The 19,605-nt window shown below is 39.9% G+C and overlaps 1 protein-coding gene across 1 annotated transcript in view; it reads left to right on the top strand.

The window, feature by feature from the left end:
* The window catches only part of rnf150b (ring finger protein 150b), a 32,923-nt gene that overhangs the window by 5,315 nt on the left and 8,003 nt on the right, over nucleotides 1–19,605 (top strand). Inside the window, exons 2-3 of the mRNA XM_079258124.1 lie at nucleotides 18,772–19,022; nucleotides 19,438–19,592. Coding sequence (XP_079114250.1) covers nucleotides 18,772–19,022; nucleotides 19,438–19,592 — 406 coding nt within the window. The remainder of the gene's footprint in view (nucleotides 1–18,771; nucleotides 19,023–19,437; nucleotides 19,593–19,605) is intronic.

The following is a 19,605-nucleotide window of genomic DNA, read 5'->3' as shown; positions in this document are numbered from 1 at the left end:
AGGCACCCATGTCTACATGACTAAATGTACAGAGTTGCTGCCACGTGATTGGATGAATAGATATGTCATCTGAAGAGATGTTAATTATGAAATGATTGGTGCATGTTTTTTTTTTTTTTTTTACCAAATTGTCCAGAACAAATACTTAAAGTTTCTTAACATATACGGACATAAACGTAAAGCTATTAATCTCATCTCTAAAGCCCCGTTTCCACTGAGCGGTTGGATTTGGGCAGGTCCAGTCAAGCTGGGTACGCTTATTTTGTATGTCCATTATAAAATAGTCCCATACAACCGAACCAAATTGCACCATTTCTGGGCCTCCTGCAGTTGTAGGCAAGGCCGGATAATCCAATGGCCATTATGGGCACGGGCCCAGGGGCCCACACCCTCTCAGGGCCCATGTGGGGATCAAGTAGGGCAAACACCAGCAGTTTGGACATGAACAAAATGTACTTAAAAGCCTGATAGTTACACTACAGTGTCTTGTGTATTGTTATTGGTACCACTGGCTGAGAGATGTTAGAATAGTCAATTCACAGTTTACAATTTCCACAATGTTATGGTGTGGAACGGGGCCCCTGGAGCACTGTTGGTCCAGGGGCCTGTGCACTTTTAATGGTTTTCGGTTTATTGAAATAGTACGATTCGGTTAAGGCGGAGCTACTGGCATTGCACAATTATGTTTTTAAATAGCTATGTTTCATATTTTGGTGTGTGAAGCCTTGTTTTATTTATGTATGCATAATTTATTTTATTATGCAAAGCACTTCCTGTTGTTCTTGGCATGAACGGTGATTTATAAATAAAATTTGATTTGTTAGGTAGACAGTAAAACACCACCACCCAAAACAAAAGCAAGCACAAAACAAACAGCATTACTGTTAAATCGCCGTCGGAAAGATAAAAGCTAAGATTCCTGCGGTGAGGTGAAAACCCTGCATGCACAGTGACGGTCTGGCTTGCAGTGGAAACACTTACCTGAATTTGCTGAATTGTTCTAAAACGTGCGAACCGCACCGTTCCAGCCCGAACCGAAGCACTCAGGGAAACAAGGTTCAGTATTTTTACTTTTACTAAGTTTTGGGGTAGTTGGGCTAAATGGAATGAATGAATGACTAAAATAAAATAAAACCGCTTAAAGACAAAAAACAGAAGTTTTCCCCGTCAGCGCCCCCTATCGTTAGCTAATTCGGCATCCATCTTGCATCCTACCTGACCTGTTAGCTCTCTCCAGTCGGCTGAAAACGATCTTACTATTACTTGTTGTTTTGTCTCTTTCTCTCTTTTAGTTTACTTGCGTCTCTTTTCTGAATTAGCGATGCTGCGTTTTAAAAACATCCTGTTTCTTATTATACCGCAAACGAAACTGCTTCAACGGCATGTCGCATTGTGTCAGTTTCTCAGCCTCGAGACGTTCCTAGTAGGGCTGTGACGATATGCTTTTGTCCCGATTCGATTCCGATTTTTTTTGGGTGCCGATTCGATTTATATTGCGATTTTTGCAATTCTTCAAAATTGCTGATTTTTGTAAATTAAAAAGAAAATAAAAATATATAAAACTTTTATTTTGCTTGTCATTTTTCTTGATTTTAATTTGGAAAAAACAACACAGCAGCCAGACCATCATTCTGCATCAAAAATGCCCAAAAAGACAAGTAAAAAGATCAATAAAAACAATAAAAATACCGAAAATTTCGATCATGGATTACTTTTATATCAGAAAAAAATTGATTTTTTTCACCAAAAAAAAAAAAAAAAAAAAAAAAACTATTTTAAAATTGTGAAGCAAAAAATCCCAATCTTCGATTTTTCCATTCGATTTATAATGGATTACTTTTATGTTTGGTAAAAAAAAAATCTATTTTATTGAACAAAAAGTTATTTTAAAATTGTGAAGCAAAGAAATCCAGATTTTCGATTTTTCCATTCGATTTTCCCAGCCCTAGTTGCTAGGTAGCGGTGGCTCTAGAAATGCATGTGATAGATGTGGCTGTGTCATCAAACAAATCCAGAATGCGGAGTTCTATGATCAGAAAGTTACATAATGCGTCTTTAAGTTCCCATTTCATCCAATATCTACACGACAAACTGTGTGTGAACCAGTGTGTTATCTGATCCAGCTGATACAAAGACTCGTCCTGCACTTTGGGGGCGTAAACTACTTTTTCTCCCTGAAATAGTTTCATATAATGTCAGTAAAGTTGAGGTGGATGGTGTGTGATCAGGCCTGAAAGGCTGATTATGGTGGAGAAGCCGCCTCCTTTCGCCTTTTTCACCTTAAAATCCTTCCTGAGTGAAATGTGATGGAAATATCCGAGTAGCAGCCGTGATGGCAGCTCAGGAAAGGAGCTTCACTGTTTCCTTTATTTCCTGCAGCAAAAGAAACACCCGGCGATCTGGTCCATCCGCCACGACAACAGAAAACGTAATCGGAGCTTCAGTTGTCAGAGCAGCATTAGCAGCAGACGGATGGTCTCTGTGGCGAGGCGATGGACAATAAGCAGTAAACAGGTTTTACATAATGATGCTTAAAGTGATGCCTCCTTATTTGTCGGATCCAACATTTTTATCCAAAGCAAATTCTTGGTTAAAAAGCCTGAAATGTTATTAATGATGAAGTCGCATCCGGGCTGTTTCAGCTGGGGAGGACATGTCTGTCTCTAAATACCTCCTGCTTGGTTGGGACTACTTCAAGTACTTTGGAAATTTCTGTCATTTTCAGCTGATTTTTTTCTTTTTGCTTCTAATATGTACAAACTTGTTGCTCATTTAGTTTGTTTTCCAAGGATTTACAGTCAGATATGATTAACGTTGATCAAATATTCAGCTTTGACGTCGAGGTTTAGAAAATGGAGAATGGGTGCACATGACCGAGAGCAGAGGTGGAAGGGTCAGTGTGGTCCTGATGGGAGAGGGAGGGGTTTGTCGGCGAATCCCTCGTCTGGTCAGGCCTATTCGCCGCTAATCCACCTGCAACCAGACTGCGTGGCATCAGCTGCTTTATCATTCCACGGTTTATCCCTCAGATTAGTTTGGAGCTGCTGATGGCGACATGCCTGTCAGCGCTCTGCTTCCCTTCTGAAGCTCACATGATAAAACCCGGGAGAAGTGGAAATCTCCTATCAGCAGAGGAACTGGTGGTTTTTACCTCCACTAACAAGATTTTCCAGTCGTTTAGTTAAACTGAGCTCCTGGAAAGTCTGTCTCTGTGAGGACAGATACGGACGTTTCGTCCAGCTGGGATTGGTTGATGGTTTATCGAAACTCTTGTGGTGAAGACCACTTGAGTTAGGCCAGCTGTGGCGCCTTCAACAGAAAAATAAACCATTTATTTTATCAGTGAAATGATGGTTTTAAGCATATAGTCCTGTGTGATGGACGTGTGTGACTCCATCACCAAGTACTGCTTTATAGTTGATGCAAAAGGTATGTGATGACAATGAATAAGCACACTGATCAATTGTTTATTGAAAATGTTTAAAATCAAATGTTGATAGGTGTTTGTGGAGGGGGACTGGCCATCCTTCCTCTGTGAAGAGAGTTTTAATTAGCATTGCTTGATTAGAAAACTTCCTAAACATTTGTTTTATTTTCTTAACAACTAAGGTTACTACTTACCTTTTGTGGTCTTGGAGAAGCGCAGGAGCTAAAAGAGGGAAGTAGGCTCAACTACCTGCTTAAGAGCTGCAGGAATGGACCATATTAACGAGGAGGGGGATGGAGTTTAAAGATTAAATAGTTTATGTATGTAACAAGGTTTGATAGTCACTGACTGATGGGTATATATAAAAAGAGATGTTTATATGTAAATATTTATGCTTTGTTGTGTTTAATGCTTTTAAATAGGTATTAGTATTTTGTGGTTGGTAATTGTAGCCCCACCTTCATGGGCTGATCCTCTTAAGGTTGACAGCAAGAGAGTATAAAAGCCTGCTGTATCTGTGTGGAATGTGATATTGGTTGGAAAGTACATCGAAATAAAGAGTCATACTCCTTGTTGGATTATAAAGCAGTCTCATGCCTCTTCATATTAATCATACGACCGACGGCTAACTGACATCCTGCTTTATTGTTTGTTTATTTGAGATAATAAACAAGATATATTTGGTACATTTAGTTGGTCTAAACACGTCTTTTAACCTTTAAAACCCCATGCTTTTTTTCCCCTCCCAGTTATTTTTATTGTCATTGGTATAAAGCTGCATGTAGAAGCTTAACCCCTTTAATCCCAGTCCGCATGCAGACATGATGTTTTCAGCCTCAGTCGTCAGATTATGAGGCTAAAATTATGTAAAATGAACGTATCAGCAGCCTCCAGAGGAACTTGAGTTTCTGTTCTCTAAGGTATTTGGTGCAGAGATTTGTTTCCCACACTTTGGAATTAAACTTGGTGCTTCTTCGCTGAAATCATTCTGAAGGCGCCACGTTGAAACAAAAGCTGCCTGTAGAGGAAACAAATGCTCCCCACAACCGACAAAAATCTGGTCATTTGCCTCTGCTGCAAGGTTTTATATGGATTTCCTAAAGAAGATGTTGTAAAGATGACTGCAGTTGATTATTTATAACCAGGAAACACCATTTTTAAGATGGAAAGATTGTAATAAATCAAGCTTCATTTTTTTAACACACAGATGTTTTAATCCAGGGATCCTCAATCAAGGTCCTGCAGGTTTACAGTGTGTCCCTGCTGCAACACACCTGACTCAGACTCAAACATACTCTGTACACATCTGCTAAATTCAAATTGATTTGAATCAGGTGTGTTGCAGCAGGGACACTTGGAAAACCTGCAGGACACCATTCCTCCAGGACTGAGGATCTATGTTTTAATCAGTAGAGTAATGAGTTTCTAAGAAATACTTGTCTGAGTTTAAGCTACAATTTGAGTCTTAATTGAAATATACTCGCTGCCCTTTTCATCAAGTACACCTGTTTAATTCCTAGTAAATCAAAACACAAGCCTTTCTCCTATTCTTGTCCCACCTTGTTACCCTTAGTACCAGCACGGCACGGTTTAACTACCAAAGCCTGCCTGAGTATTGTTTCTGACCACATCCATCCATCCATTTTCTAAACCATTTAATTCAGTAGAGCATAGTGGACCTGATAAAGCCCTATGTTTACATTGTCAGATTAATAATAATAATAATAATAATTAATAATTAAAGCCACAAGTGGCATCCATTGTGTCCCAGCTTCATGCTAAACACTCCCGACTAACTTGTGACCAACCTTACTGCTGAATTTGGAGTCAGTCGCATGAATCCCTTCTGACTAGTTTGGTTAAAAGCGATGCACATAAAATGAAAATGCTCAGATGGCAGACACTGCGTTGCCATGGCAACAGGTGTTTCATTGACTTTTTTTGCGTGTCTTGGGGTGTTACACGTGTGTGCCAAATTTCGTTGTCCTACGTTAAAGTAGACTTTTGAGACCAAATTTATTGGGGAAATTTTTTTTGTTTAGGGGACGCTGTAGAGCCATTTTTGAATTGAAGTGTAAGTGGACCATAGATTATTGCTATATTGGCCGGGCTTGAGGTGTATGTCAAGTTTCACAACTTTTCATGGTGGCTAAGGGGGTCAAATTTGAGCGAGTTATATTGAGAATAATAAACATTTGGATAGCGATAGGGCCCGATCTATACTTCGGATAGCTCGGACTCTAATTAAGGGTGGGAAATCGAATTGAAAAAATGAAATATTGAAAGATTTTTTATTGTTAAAATCAATGTCTTTTTTTCAAATAAATACAAATAATCATTATTTTTTTTGTCTTTCTATTGTTTTCATTAATCTTTTTACTTGTCTTCTTGGGAATTATAGCAGCAGAATGATGGTCTGGCTACTGGGTTGGTTTTTCCTCATTGAAATTAATTGATAAATGACTAACAAAAAAAAAGTTTCCTACATTTTTTTTTGTTTTGGTTTTTTGTTCACAAAAATCAGCAATATCGAAGAATTGTTAGAATCGCTTTTGAAATCAAATCGGCAGCCAAAAAATCTAAATTGAATTGGGACTAAAGCATATCATCACAGCCCCAATAATCATAATTTTTTCCAGTTTCCGCAAACCGAAATGTTAACAAATTTGCTTCTGAATGTTATGTTTTTTTACTTGATGTATGATGGGAATAGTTTACCAACACTGATACTAAGAAGTTTACAATGTGTCAAAGAACCTCTTATCTTTATTTTTGTCACTTTTGTTTCTATTTTCTTACCAAAATGGTTCTTTTAAAGATAATAGATATTATTTTTATGTAGAAGGGAAACAAATCATTTAGACAAAGGTGACTTGCCAGCGGTCTCACAAGTATAGAAAGATGTCTTCTAGTGCGTGTGTGAAAGAGCCCCATTGATCCCAGGGAATTTATTTTTAGGCTGAAGCTAATCGATGATGTTGGTGGGGCTGATGCGAATTCAGTGTTGGTCTCCAGGGAGTGTATCCAACATGGCAACTTCCAAACCACACAGAGCAAATATATTCACTGCTCAGCAAACACGCTGAGGTCATATCCCTCCATAATTAAGTCTGAGAGAGGCAGAGAGAGTTCACATTTGTTTGGTATAAACAACAAAACAAGGAAATGGCAAGAATGGAGCATCTGCTGCACAAAACTGTAACGTAGGAACCAGAAAACGATCTTCATGACTGTAACTAGTCAAACTGTGATGCTGTTTAATCAGAAGAGCTGTTGGGTTCCTCGTTGGGACATAAAATAATTAATCTAAAATCATTATCAGATGGTAGGGCTGCGACGTTGTGCTTTCGTCCCGATTTGATTTAATTCAGATTTTTTGGAGCCGATTCAATTTAAATTGTGATTCTTCTATATTGCTGATTTTTGTTGACAAAAACAACAAAAAAAATGTACAAAACTGTTTTTTGCTGTTGATTTCAGTTTGGAAAAAACAACGCAGTAGCCAGACCATCATTCTGCTGCTATAATGCCCAAGAAGACAAGTAAAATTCAAGTAATTACGTTGCTGTAATTTATACTTTTTGCCGCCTCTTGGCTAGTACTCCCTTGAAAAAGAGGTTTTTAATCTCAATGTGACTTTTCTGATTAAATAAAGGAAATAAATAAATAAAAAGATCAATAAAAACAAACAAAATTACTACAATATTATAATGTATTTTTATTTATTTAAAAACAAAACAAAAAAAAAATCTATTTTAAAATTGTAAAGCAAAAAATCCTGATATTGATTTTTTTTCTTTTTTTTTTTTTTGTAATCGATTCCCTACCCCTATCAGATGTGCTGATCAGGTTTATTTAAACCCACCTGGTGGGGACGCCTCCAGTCGACCTGTCAAACATTCACCGACTGACAAACATGAGCTGCCGTGTTTCCCAAACTGCTCTTCAAATCATTGACAGTTTACGAGCTTTTTATCGTGTGTGTAATCATAAACGTGTGAAAGCTCAGAGTAATAACTTTATTGTACCAGACAAAACGTTTCAGCAACTCTTGTGCTTGAAAAAATATTACAGTAGTTTGTGATGGAGACGTTTTTAAAGTTTTATCAATGCTGAGACTTGATTGCCCTAATAAAACCTCAATAAAGTACGTAAATTATGTAACTATCTGCTAACTTTGCATGCAGATCAAAGACTACAGCTCATGTTTGAGCTGATGGAAGATGCTTGGATCCATCCTTTCAGGGATGTTTTTGGATTTTAAAGAAAACGTAAAGTCTTTTTTTTTTTTAAATTTGTTTTTATTGTGCATCACATGAATGATGCTAATGCTAGTTACTGAACCCGTTTCCACTGATTTTCATCAGTTTCAGAGTTAAAACTGCTCAACAGAAGCCAGAGATTGACCTGAATATCACTTATTGTGTCTTAGTAACTCAAGAACAGGTACTTTTGGTTTAAATCTGTTCAATAAATTAAAAGCAAAGGTAGAAGATGGTGGCATATAACATACAGATGCTGAGATAACAGATAAGGGGCTTTTTTACAGAAAAGAAAACAAATGAAGTCAGCTGAGGTTGTTGTCAGAGGGTCCGGGCTTCCTCCGGGGTTTTAACCTCAACTCTGACCTGACCCCCTGCTGTACGATCTCAAACTGTAGTAAGTCTGTACTACTAAAAAAATATTTTAAAAAAAGGTCGCCATTATCACTACATAATCGGATTTAAGCTAAAAGAAGCTCTGAATCATACAGGTGGTCTTTGTTAGTGAAATTCCACAGTTGGTGTCATGAGGGTTGTTTTATTAGATTTAGTCTCAGCTTCGTCAGCCAGCTGAGGTTTAGATCTGTTACACAGACAAACACAAGAAACATTAATCAGCCCTAATCAGTTTCCACATCCTCTGTGCAAAGAGATTTAATGTAATGAAGGTACAGGAGATGGGTTTAATCAGGAGGACAACAATACGTTTATTTACACCACTTATGTGTTTGGGAAAACAAAGATATTTATTGACTGTGGAAGTGATATTTATAGCTTCTGTTAAGAGCCACATGTGCACGTAGCAGCATGAGATGCCTGCAAAACGGAAGATTTTTGGGCATGAAGATGCTAAGATGTAGCATAGCAAAATGACAGAGCAAAGCTCGGCTAAGTGACTCCACCAATCATCCAAACCAAACTCAGCTCAAACCCCAGGTTTTTATATGAGAATGCTGGAAAACAACTTCACTGTCCACTGTACGGGTTCTGTCTCATGACTCTGCGACAAAAATTGTGCAAGCTAGCAGCTAAAGAGGAGCAAACAAAATAATCACGAGCCGTGACTTGTGTTTTAAAAGCTGCGAATGAGTCCTCCTACGGCTTTGCCTCTGAATGAAGCTTGCCTCCTCTACTATTGTGGAGGGCGATGTCTGCTTTTATGTGCAATGAAGCCGGTTGTAAGCTCCACCAAGGAGATTATGTTTTTACCAGCGTTTATATGTTTGTGTTCAAGATAACTCAAAAAGGTATGGACGGATTTTTAATACATTTTCAGGAATTGTTGGAAATGTGAAAAGGAAGAACTGATTTAATTTTGATGGTGATCCGGATCACCATTTGGATCCAGGAATTTGTTTAAAAAGATTGTTTAATATTGTGCGTGGCGGAGGTTTGCACTCTGAGTGCTTTTCTAGATTAATATTTAACAAGCAACTTTGTCCGCGGCAGACGGATTGTGCATGTGGCTGGGTCCGTGTGTTTTAATGACACGTTTGTATTTTCTCACCACCTCGATCAGCAGTTTTATCCGTTTTTTCCTGAAACGCCAAAAACGCGAAAGCAGCATCTTTCCGCTTCATGCATGTCCATGTTAACCACGCCCACTTCATATGTCTGAACAATCACACAATACTTCAAGACAAAAACTTATGCCAGCCTGATGTGTCGAGAACAAGCGGCATCCTCCAGCGGTTAAAAGTGAAGCCTATGTGGAAGTGCATAAAACTGCAGTTCCCCCTTCATCCACTAGGGGCTGCAAAACAGAGCAAATCCCCATAGACTCCCATGTTAAAAAGACCAACTTCATAGCGTGAAGGGGGCATGTCCTTTTGATTGACAGGTAACCAATCTCCCACTTCAAGTAAGAAGAACGTAGAACAACCGCGGTTTTTAGCCGGTTAACAACGTTACTTAGCTTTAGTCCGCTTACCTCCGTTAGCTGGTTAGCTCCTGTTATCTCCGGTGATGATAGGAACCGCCCACCGAGCTTCAATTCAGCTCTTCAGAAACCCATGGGTGACGTCACGGAGGCTCCGTCCATCTTTTTATATACAGTTTATGGTCGAGAACTGTCTTCAAACACGTCCACGAGAACAAAATGAAATTTTTTTTTTCTTCTCTGGCCTCCAGAATAAGAAAACAGTTCTTGCTTCTCGTGCAGTAAAAAGGTTTAATCAGGAAGGTCCTGCTGGTTGATCGTAAGGATTCACTTGTCACATTGTCCCCCATCTCAGGCCTTACTGGTTTCTGGAGTCTTGTGGTTTTCTTTAAGGGGAATCTGAGGGCTATTCCTGGATTTTCCTGACTCAAAATGAAGTGGACGTCACCTTGTATAATAATAACTGGTATATATTTTACTGTTGCATCAATAGAAAGGCTGCAATTGACTGGTGACTTTCTAAGGTTTACCTGCCTCTCGTCCAATGACTGCTGGGATAGGCTCCAGCTTCTCCGCGACCCTTAAACTAAGTGGTTTGGAAAATGAATAAAGGAATAGAAAGGGGCTGAGCTTAGAGCCTTGAGGCACTCCATAAATAAACTAAAATGAAGAAAAATTTACAGGATCACCCAGGATTCCAGGTTTATTTGGAAATAAACCAATTTATCTGCTTTTCTTTGGCTTTAGAATAATTTTGAAGTATTTATTTACTTTAAAACCAGTAAATTAAATCTCATATATAAAGTTAGAATATGTAAACTTCACTTTAAATACTGAAGTTACTACAGAACATTAAGGCTGCTGTATTGACTAATCTTTACCTCCATGTTTAAAGGTATTCTCTGTCCACTTCTGTGAAAATTAAACAAACTCCGGCATCAGTATCGCTCCTCGTTTGTAATCAGCGCTTGTTCTGAAAGCTTCTGTCTGCTTGCGTGACACGTTTCCTGTAAACCTGACCCTGAACTGTGGCGCCAAAATCTCAGCTGCAGCTTTTTCTGAACATTTCTCTGTTTAAGTTGGGCATTAACTTTTGCAAATGTTTACTTATTTTTAATCCTGTTGGGTTTTTTTTTTAGTGTTTGTTAATAATCTAACCTTCCTCGGGGATATTTCGCTCAGTCTTCGGGGTTACACGAGGGTGCATTTGTACCGCGTCAGGCCTCAGTCACAAGGAAAACCTCAGATCTAAATCAAAACCAGCCGGGATGTTCCAAAGATTTAATTTTCTCCTCAGATCTGCATCACTGCAGGGCAGTGTGTACTTGAAGTCAGCTGTAGCTGGTCATTGTTGCGGTTTGGTTGGAATTGTTGCTGCTTTTTTTGACCTAAAGTGTTTAAATTCGTCTATAATTTATGTCCTCTTTGGCTTTCCTTCCTCTTTCCTTCTTCAAACCCATCATTTCTCAGAATCTCGCTGTTCGTAAAGGAAAACTTGACTCTGAGGTGATGTTTTAATGATTTCCTGTAGTTTCTGCTCAATTAACCTTTCATTTCTGATTCAGAGCACCCCAACCCATCCTGCAGGCATCAATCACATCCAAACAAGCCTTTTTATCTGTAGTTGTGTATTACAGGCTGAATCCAGACTAAATGTGCTTTAAGTGTGTGTAAATCTTCAGCTAACCTTTTAAAAGTGGCTTTCTGCTTTAGTTTGGTTGATATTTATCCTGCTAAAATGGCGATATTACCTCAATGGCTGCTGAAGATGTCTTTGAATGTCATTTCGAATCTGAATGTTCACTGCCTAAAAAGCCAAAAGATGTCTTTTGTCGAAAGCTGTTTCCGCAAGGTTGTGTGTGGTATCTTTAGTCCCAGAACTCAGTATCCTCCGTAAGATGAGCCAAAATGCTGCGAAACGCTGGCAGCATGGGGCTCTGCTACAACAGTTGCTGGCAGCTGATGAGTTTAGAGAAAAAATGACTCCATTTCAACCTTTGAAAAGTGTTTTAGCAGCAATTTCCAGCACGCATTCTGTTCAGTAAAATAAAAACTGCTTAGTAAATGCTGTTTGTTTTATGTAGAGTTTAAAATGCAGAAGATCCACACAAAATATTGAACCTTTCTCCCAGCATCATGTGCATCTTTATTAGTTGGAAAAATAAACCTGCTGAGGTAAAATACAGCCTTCCTCCAGCATTTCCGGCCATTTTCACCAACTTTTATCTTTCATTTTTCATTTGTTTACCTGGGGGTAAGTTTAGCTGTGTAGTGGCATAATTTCCTTTTTAGCCAATACTTTTAAATCCAGTGTCTTCAACTTTACATGGCTTTAATACTCTGTTGGGAACTTTTACACACTCTGGTGACTTTTGTGGGGAAAATATGTCCACATAAAAACAATGCAAAGTAATTATACATTTGTATATCTTTCTGCTTTTCAGCATACACCACTTTGACATCTTTAAATCTGATCAGTACCATCAAAAGTTCAATTATTTAAAAACCTTTAACCCTTTAGATACGAGTTTAACTATGGAAATTATTCGTAAAAATGACAACTTGAAATATTTTCTGTTGAGTAAATATCACAAGGATCAGTTTTTGGACATTATTAGAGTCTTGAATGTAAAAAATGAGCAACAAAATTGATTTTAATCTTCCTCTGGTGATCTTTGTGGCCAAAAATGCCCCGTTGATTTTCATTAAAACTACATATTTTAATCTTACCATCATCGTTTCCAACCATTAATTCTATAATATCAACATTTTATTATGTTTAAATATAATGATATTTGACATTTTGACTAGATTCCACCAGGCTTATTTGGTTTCCAATGATAGAAAGATGCAAGTAATTCTCGTATTTTATAGTTTTATTGTGGGAATAATAGTTTGTACTGTGGGAACACCAGAGGACACCAAGATTATTTTCCTTTGTATATGTGAAATTAGGGCTGGGCGATATATCGAATATACTCAATATATCGTTGCTAGTCCCCTGTGCGAATATAGAAAATGCCTATATTCGTCATATTCGAGTATCCTGTTGTCACGCAGGTGTTTTTAGCTGTGGGCGGGGTTTCCTCCCTCCTCCTCGACTCTGCACCGCTTTGCACGGAGAGTTAAAGCAAGTGCACCTCGTTACGTACATAACGTGAGCTACGTGCTACGTCATGAGAGGCAGCGTGGAGCCACTGTCTCGCTAAATTTGGCGACTTGTGAAAAGCGACAAATCTAGCAACTTTTACTGGAGTTATTGGAGACTTTCCTGGTGTTTTGGCGACTGACTTTAAAGCGCATATTGTAAAGTTATTGTCAGAAGGAGAGTCTCTCCCCGTCCTAAAACACTCAGTCGCTCCGGCTGCAGCTGCAGCCAGTCAGAGGAGCAGAGAGGACACCTGCACGACTCCACCTACAGTCACAATGAACAGCCAAATCCGCCACTGATCCCACTCTGGATTACAGAGTGGGACGTAAATTGCAAAGTTTTTCACGTCACGCAAAATAATTAATTCTATTTGATTACATTCACAGCCTCTGTCACTTACTCGCCTCATCCACTGTGTGTGTGAAACAAGCTAAATATTTATCTAGCTCCTCATGTCTCTAGAAAGTACAGAAAGGAGTGAGAATCAAATCCTGAATTAAAAACTGGCTGAAGCCGTTTATTGGAGACGATACGAGGGCATTCTGCCTGTATAATAAGACTGATTTCTATGCTAAACTGCGATTTAAAAAAAAAACCCCAAAAAAACCAAAAAAAAAAAACCACGACAACTCAAAAACGTATCCATAAAGCAAAGCCTTATAATAGTTCATCATTTGAAAAGTCCCCCCTAGAGCAGCTATTTTCATACGTTGCATTTATTACATCATGCAAAATCACTTTATTTTGTTTTAAAATGACATGTTTCTGCCACTGCTTTAACTGTTCAATAAATACGGTTTTGATCAGTTTGCTTCGTTACAATTTCATCCTTTTGGCGTGAATGTTTAAAATCAGCATATCTCAATGCAGTATGAACAATTATGTTTTAATGGAGACACAAAATCATCTTACTGATGTGATTGTATGCACCAAAGCATTAATTCAAGGCTAAGGTAAATATTGAGATATATATCGTGTATCGTGACAGGGCATAAAAATATCGGGATATTACTAAAAGGTCATATCGCCCAGCCCTATGTGAAATTATTTCCAAATCAACAATTTGAGAATCAAAATAATTTCACACACATGCAGAAAGAAATCGCTCTTCGCGCCCCCTGAGTTTTCCATGATACCGCTAAATAAATTATATTGAATTATAATGATCATAATCAAGGGTCTTCCTAAGATTATACGTTTGTTTGGAAGTGATGGCTATATTCTGTTTATCTTGCATGGCCTTCATCGCCTGCCTTCTAAACAGGTTTCAGGGTAAAAAAATAATAAAAAATTATAAAACAAGATCTTGCTCCTAGTGCTGCTGTAGTTTAGCTGACAGTCGGAGAACTCTGCAAATACTAAAGCCTTTAAAATACTTTAAAACAAGCACACATACCTAAAATTATCCTGAAAATACGCCTGAATAAATCACCAACACAGCAGAATGTCTGCAAAGTTGCAGGCAGGATTTGTCTATGTTTAAAAAAAAAACAAAAAAACATGATCATAATTCAAATTTTGGGTGAAATTGATGGAAAATGTGTGAAATTTATGCGAAGCTGATATTATATGATGAATGTTGGCTGTTTAACACTTTATTTAACACTTTGTTGACATAAAATCTAACAACCGGCTAAAAATCGCGGATGTTCTACGTTCTTCTGACTTGAAGTGGGAGCTCGGTAACCTCAGTCAAAAGGACACGCCCCTAAATATGCCAAATTTCTAGATTAAATTACTTTTAAATGGGCGAGTTAGAAAAAAATTCACTCCCCCCAGAGTTGTCATGAAGGTAAACCTGACCTATTAAACCTAAAATGGATTTTTGAACCAGGCTGTAAACATGTTTATTTCTGGTGCGAAGTTGTTTTTTTTTTTTAAATGGAAGTCTATGGGGATTCGATCTGTTTTAGAGCCCCTAGTGGATGAAGGGGGAACTCCAGTTTTATGCTCTTCCACATAGGCTTCATTTTAACCGCTGGAGGTTGCTGCTTGGTTAAAAGCCAAAGAATATTATAGGGCCTTTAAACAAGACTTAAAGCTCTCCACTGTGGGGGCAATTCGGACATAATTGGGCATAATTGAGTCCAGAGTCTAGGACCAACTACGGAGAATGCCCTGTCCCCTCTAATCTTAAGTCTCGTCTGAGGCACCACAAGCTGGGCCTGGCCCTGAGACCTCAAAGTGTACACTGGGGTGTAAATTTGGAGGCATTCGGTAATGTTTCGAGAGGCCAGTCCATTTAAAGCTTTAAAAACAAACAACAAAATCTTAGGATGGATTCTAAAACGTACTAAAATCAGCTAAAATCAGGTTGATACATTCATGTTTTCTGGTCCCAGTTAGAGGTCGTTTGGCAGAATTCTGGACTAACTTCAGCTAGGAAAGTGTGTGTTGTCCTGTTTGCTTATTTGTCCAACTTCCTGTTGCAGAGCGGGGTCTGGTTCTGAAATCCAGCTGTAAAAGCTCTTGAGGTGGATGCGATTGCAGCGACTCAGGATGCTGTGTGTGTGGAAGCAAAACACAAATATTTATGAGCAATTCTTCCTCCGGTGATATGACAGTAAATTTGAACACGAGAGTTAGTCTGTGGGACATGTATGTATTTAATCTATAGGAGTGCGACCCGTCTGACGTGGACGATCTGCAGTAATACCTGCTGCAGGATTATAGAAATCCTGCAAACTGTCCTCAGTCACTTATATAATCTTACGTTGAGCCTCAGTCCTGAAGCTGCGTGCTGCTCTGGGTTGAAGCCAGGCGGTTGCACGCATCATGCACCGTGTCAGCGTGTAAAGTATATTTTTAGAGCGTCCGTCTCCTGTGGGTGGGCGAGGGAGCTGGTCGTCATAGCGATGGGGTGATGTGTTAGGTACAAGCTGTGACAGGATCAATGAGCGGGGTGACAGCGTGGGCATGTTTGTGTAGACCAGACTGTCAGAGATCAGGTAAAACTGGAGGAGGTTTTCTTTGTATCACTGTGTCGTACACTTGAACGTCTTACTGGTACCAGGTTGGTGTTGATCCAGAACATTAGAGGTCATAAGCAAAAATGCTATAAAGAGCCCAAAGTGGGTCAAGCAGCAGCCTGAAACTATTGATCCAGGTCAAGATGGATCCATGTTGTCATGTTGGTTCCAGCAGATTCTGATCCTACCATGTGAATGTGGAGCTGAACTGGAGACTCATCAGACCAGTTTCTCCATCTTCTATTGTCCAGTTCTGGTGAGTCTGTGTGAATTGTAGCCTCAGTTTCCTGTTCTTACTGATAGGAGGGAACCCGGTGTGGTCTTCTGCTGCTGGAGACCATCTGCTTCCAGGCTGGACGGGTTATTTGTGTTCAGAGATGATGTTCTTTAGATCTTGGTTGGAACCAGTGCTTGTTTGACTTCCGATTGGTTTTCTATCACCTCCACCAGTCTGCCCATTCTCCTCTGACCTCTGACCTCAACCACTGGTTGTCTTCTCTTCTTCAGACCTTATCTGTAAACACTACAGATGGTTGTGTGGGAGAATCCCAGTAAATACTCAACATTACACGTTCAAAGTCACGTAAATCTCTTCTTTTCCTCGTTTTGATGCTCAGTTTGAGCTTCAGCTTTGATCTTCACCACGTCTTCATGACTAAATGTGTCGAGTTTCTGCTGTGTGACTGGCTGATTAGGATTTTGTGAATATAAAGCAGCTGAACAGGTGGAGCTGATAAGAAAGCTGGTGACTGTGTATTTAAAATGTTAAGCTAAGCATCCTACAGTACAGTGAATAACCTCCTAAATGACTCATCAGTTGCTTTGCAACAGGCGACAGATGATGTTAAAATATGAGACGTGTGGGAGTGGAGCGTTTAGACGTCACACGGCTGTCAGTCTGAAGTCTTTTCCAGGTAGAAAACCCTTTTAATGTAACTCAGTTACTGATGTATAATGTGATTTGGTCCCTTAAGGTCCCATCATGTTTGTAAACTTAGTTTTCTTGAGTCAAACTGATCCTGAACGGTCAGTGTTTGCTGCTCTAAGCAGCATAAAATGACCGAATCAGCAGGAGATAGCGATCAATGACACACAAACCTTTTCAGCCAATACTTGAGTCACTTCAGAAATGATCATACATAAGTGGTTCAATTTCCCACAGACCACATAGCCCCCACAGAGCCACAGCTAAACGTCACCGGAGATGCTTATTCCACCTGCTTCACCTCAGAAAACTTAGCTTTTAATAGAAATATAGGTTATCAGAACATTTAAATTTAACTTGACAACATTTTCATACTCAACTCATACTTTGAAACTAAAATAGTCACATTAAAAATGAGTATGAGCTTAATGTGCGATAGTTTCGTCTGTCATCCGGGGTCGGTTATCGCATATTGGTCCCTTTTAAGAGGCTAATCTATCAGTCACAGAACAACACCACTGGAAATCGTAAGGGCAGTCTTGAGACGTAGAGTTGACACGCAACCAGCAAAAAGGACAAACCAGAGAAGAAGAAGATGTTGCAGAAACCGCCAAATAAAAAGCTTGTGAAGTTGAAAACGACAGAAAACTTGTTTTATTCTTCTACTTCTGGTGTTTTCAGATGGTTATAAACAACTTTCTAGCGGGGCATTACGGCAACCAAGCAGTGTAGGGACCATAGGCAGTGAAAAGATGGACGGAGCCTCCGTAACGTCACCTTTAAGTTTCTGAAGAGCTGAAATACAGTTCATTGGGCGGTTCCTACCATCGCCATCTTGGCAACGTCACGCGAATAATCTCTTACGGAAATTACAAGCAAACTTGAGCAAACTCCGAGTTACCTGTAGCTAAGAGCTAATCAGCTAACAGAGGTAAGCGGGCTAAAGCTAAGTCGTGTTGTTCACTGGCTAAAAACCGCGGTTGTTCTACGTTCTTCTTACTTGAAGCAGGAGATCGGGTACCTGTCAATCAAAAGGACACGCCCCTAAATATGCAGAATTTGGGATTAAATTACTTTTAAACGGGCAAGTTAGAAAAAAATTGACTCTCCCCACAGTTGTCATGAAGGTAAACCTGACCTATTAAACAGAAAATGAACCAGGCTGTAAGCATGTTTATTTCTGCTGTGAAATTGGTCTTTTTAATATGGGAGTCTATGGGGATTTGCTCTGTTTTGCAGCCCCTAGTGGATGAAGGAAGAACTGCAGGTTTATGCACTTCCGCATGGGCTTCACTTTTAGCGCTGGAGGCTCTGTCCATCTTTCGTATACGGTCTGTTGTCAACACGCTGAGCTGAACTGCACTCAGCAGTGTAGTGAATGAAATGACGAAGCTTAAAGGCGTAATGGAAGTATGGAGGTGACAGTTTCCATTTACGTATGTATGGGAGCATAAATCGGGCTTAACATGGATCAAATTTCATTCAGCAAGAAATTTAGACTTTTTTTTCCCCACTGCAGTCTGTTGATTGGTTGAATCAATCACCTCTTCATGTGTGACTCGGCACAAAGAACAAAGTGGGGACGGCTCCATGTTTAAATTCATGGTTTTTGTTTGATGTTTAAAGCCAAGAAGAAAGAAACCAAACAGCTGGATCTTCATTGTCATCTGCTTCTGTGTTGTGTTCTTTGTCATTATAATTCAGAAAAGGCGTCACGCTGCTACATAATGCCATTACATTGCAGACTTATCTATCACTATATGCCAGGCAGTTCTGGAAAAGCAGCATTGATGAGGGTTTATAGAAGCAAACTGTCCTGTAGAGACCCAGAAACTGGTGGAAACGGGCTTTTAGAGCCGGCTCGTTCCTGTTCACGCAACTGTTCTCACAAACAATCTGCCAGAACGGCGTCATGATAGAACATCTTCTGGAGCTGCTGGAGACCAAACCAGAGCTGAAGTAGAGCCGAAAGATGGTCCCACATCCTCAGTCTGCTGCAGACGAGAGGACAAAAGAGTTGTTCATGTTCCTTGTTTCTCTTTGGAGCCAATAAAACTATAAATCTATAAAAGTATAAATATAAATGTTTCTGAAGCGACTCGTTTTTATTTCAGCCGCCTTCACCGTCTCTGAACGATGCCTTTCTCCTCCTCTCCAGGTACAGGTGAGGTGGTCGCCATCATGATCCCCGAGCCAAAAGGTCGCGAGGTCGTATCGCTGCTGGAGCGCAACATCACGGTCACCATGACGATCACCATCGGGACGAGGAACCTGCAGAAGTACGTGAGCAGGACGTCTGTGGTGTTCGTGTCCATCTCCTTCATCGTGCTGATGATCATCTCCCTCGCCTGGCTCGTCTTCTACTACATCCAGAGGTTCCGCTACGCCAACGCGCGGGACAGGAACCAGGTACACACACGCACACGCACACTGAGCATGTGCAGAAAAACCAGAGGATTGAGGCTGTGACCTCATTACACGTAACCTGAATCCAGTGTTTTCACAGCACGACAAACGATGACGTCAGTGTGTAAAAGCAGGTTACGCAGGTAGTGTAGTTGTTGGAAATCTTCTTACTCACTTTCAGAGTTCCCAGACTTCATTTTAACCCAAATCTCCATTATTTAACTTCTGGAGCAGAGTTGTTGTGTGTAAACTCTCGACCCGCCGCCCGTCTCACGACGTAATTCAAAACGTTTTCACTCCTATGGAGGAAAAGAAAACCTTTCAGCCTCCTGAAGCCCTCCACTCTGTCATCAAGTGTTTCATGTTTCCCCTCATTTTCTTCACATCAAAGTGCTTCATCCTCCTTTTCTGTCTTTAGCGTCGTCTTGGTGACGCAGCGAAGAAGGCCATCAGCAAGCTGCAGGTTCGCACCATCAGGAAAGGCGACCAGGAGACGGAGGCCGACTTCGACAACTGCGCCGTCTGCATCGAAGGCTACAAGGCCAACGACGTGGTCCGCATCCTGCCCTGCAGGTAACCCCGAACG

The sequence above is a fragment of the Telmatherina bonti genome, assembly GCF_933228915.1.
Source record: "Telmatherina bonti genome assembly, chromosome: 18".
Lineage (NCBI taxonomy): Eukaryota > Metazoa > Chordata > Actinopteri > Atheriniformes > Telmatherinidae > Telmatherina > Telmatherina bonti.
This window is presented reverse-complemented; position numbering and strand designations above follow the sequence as displayed.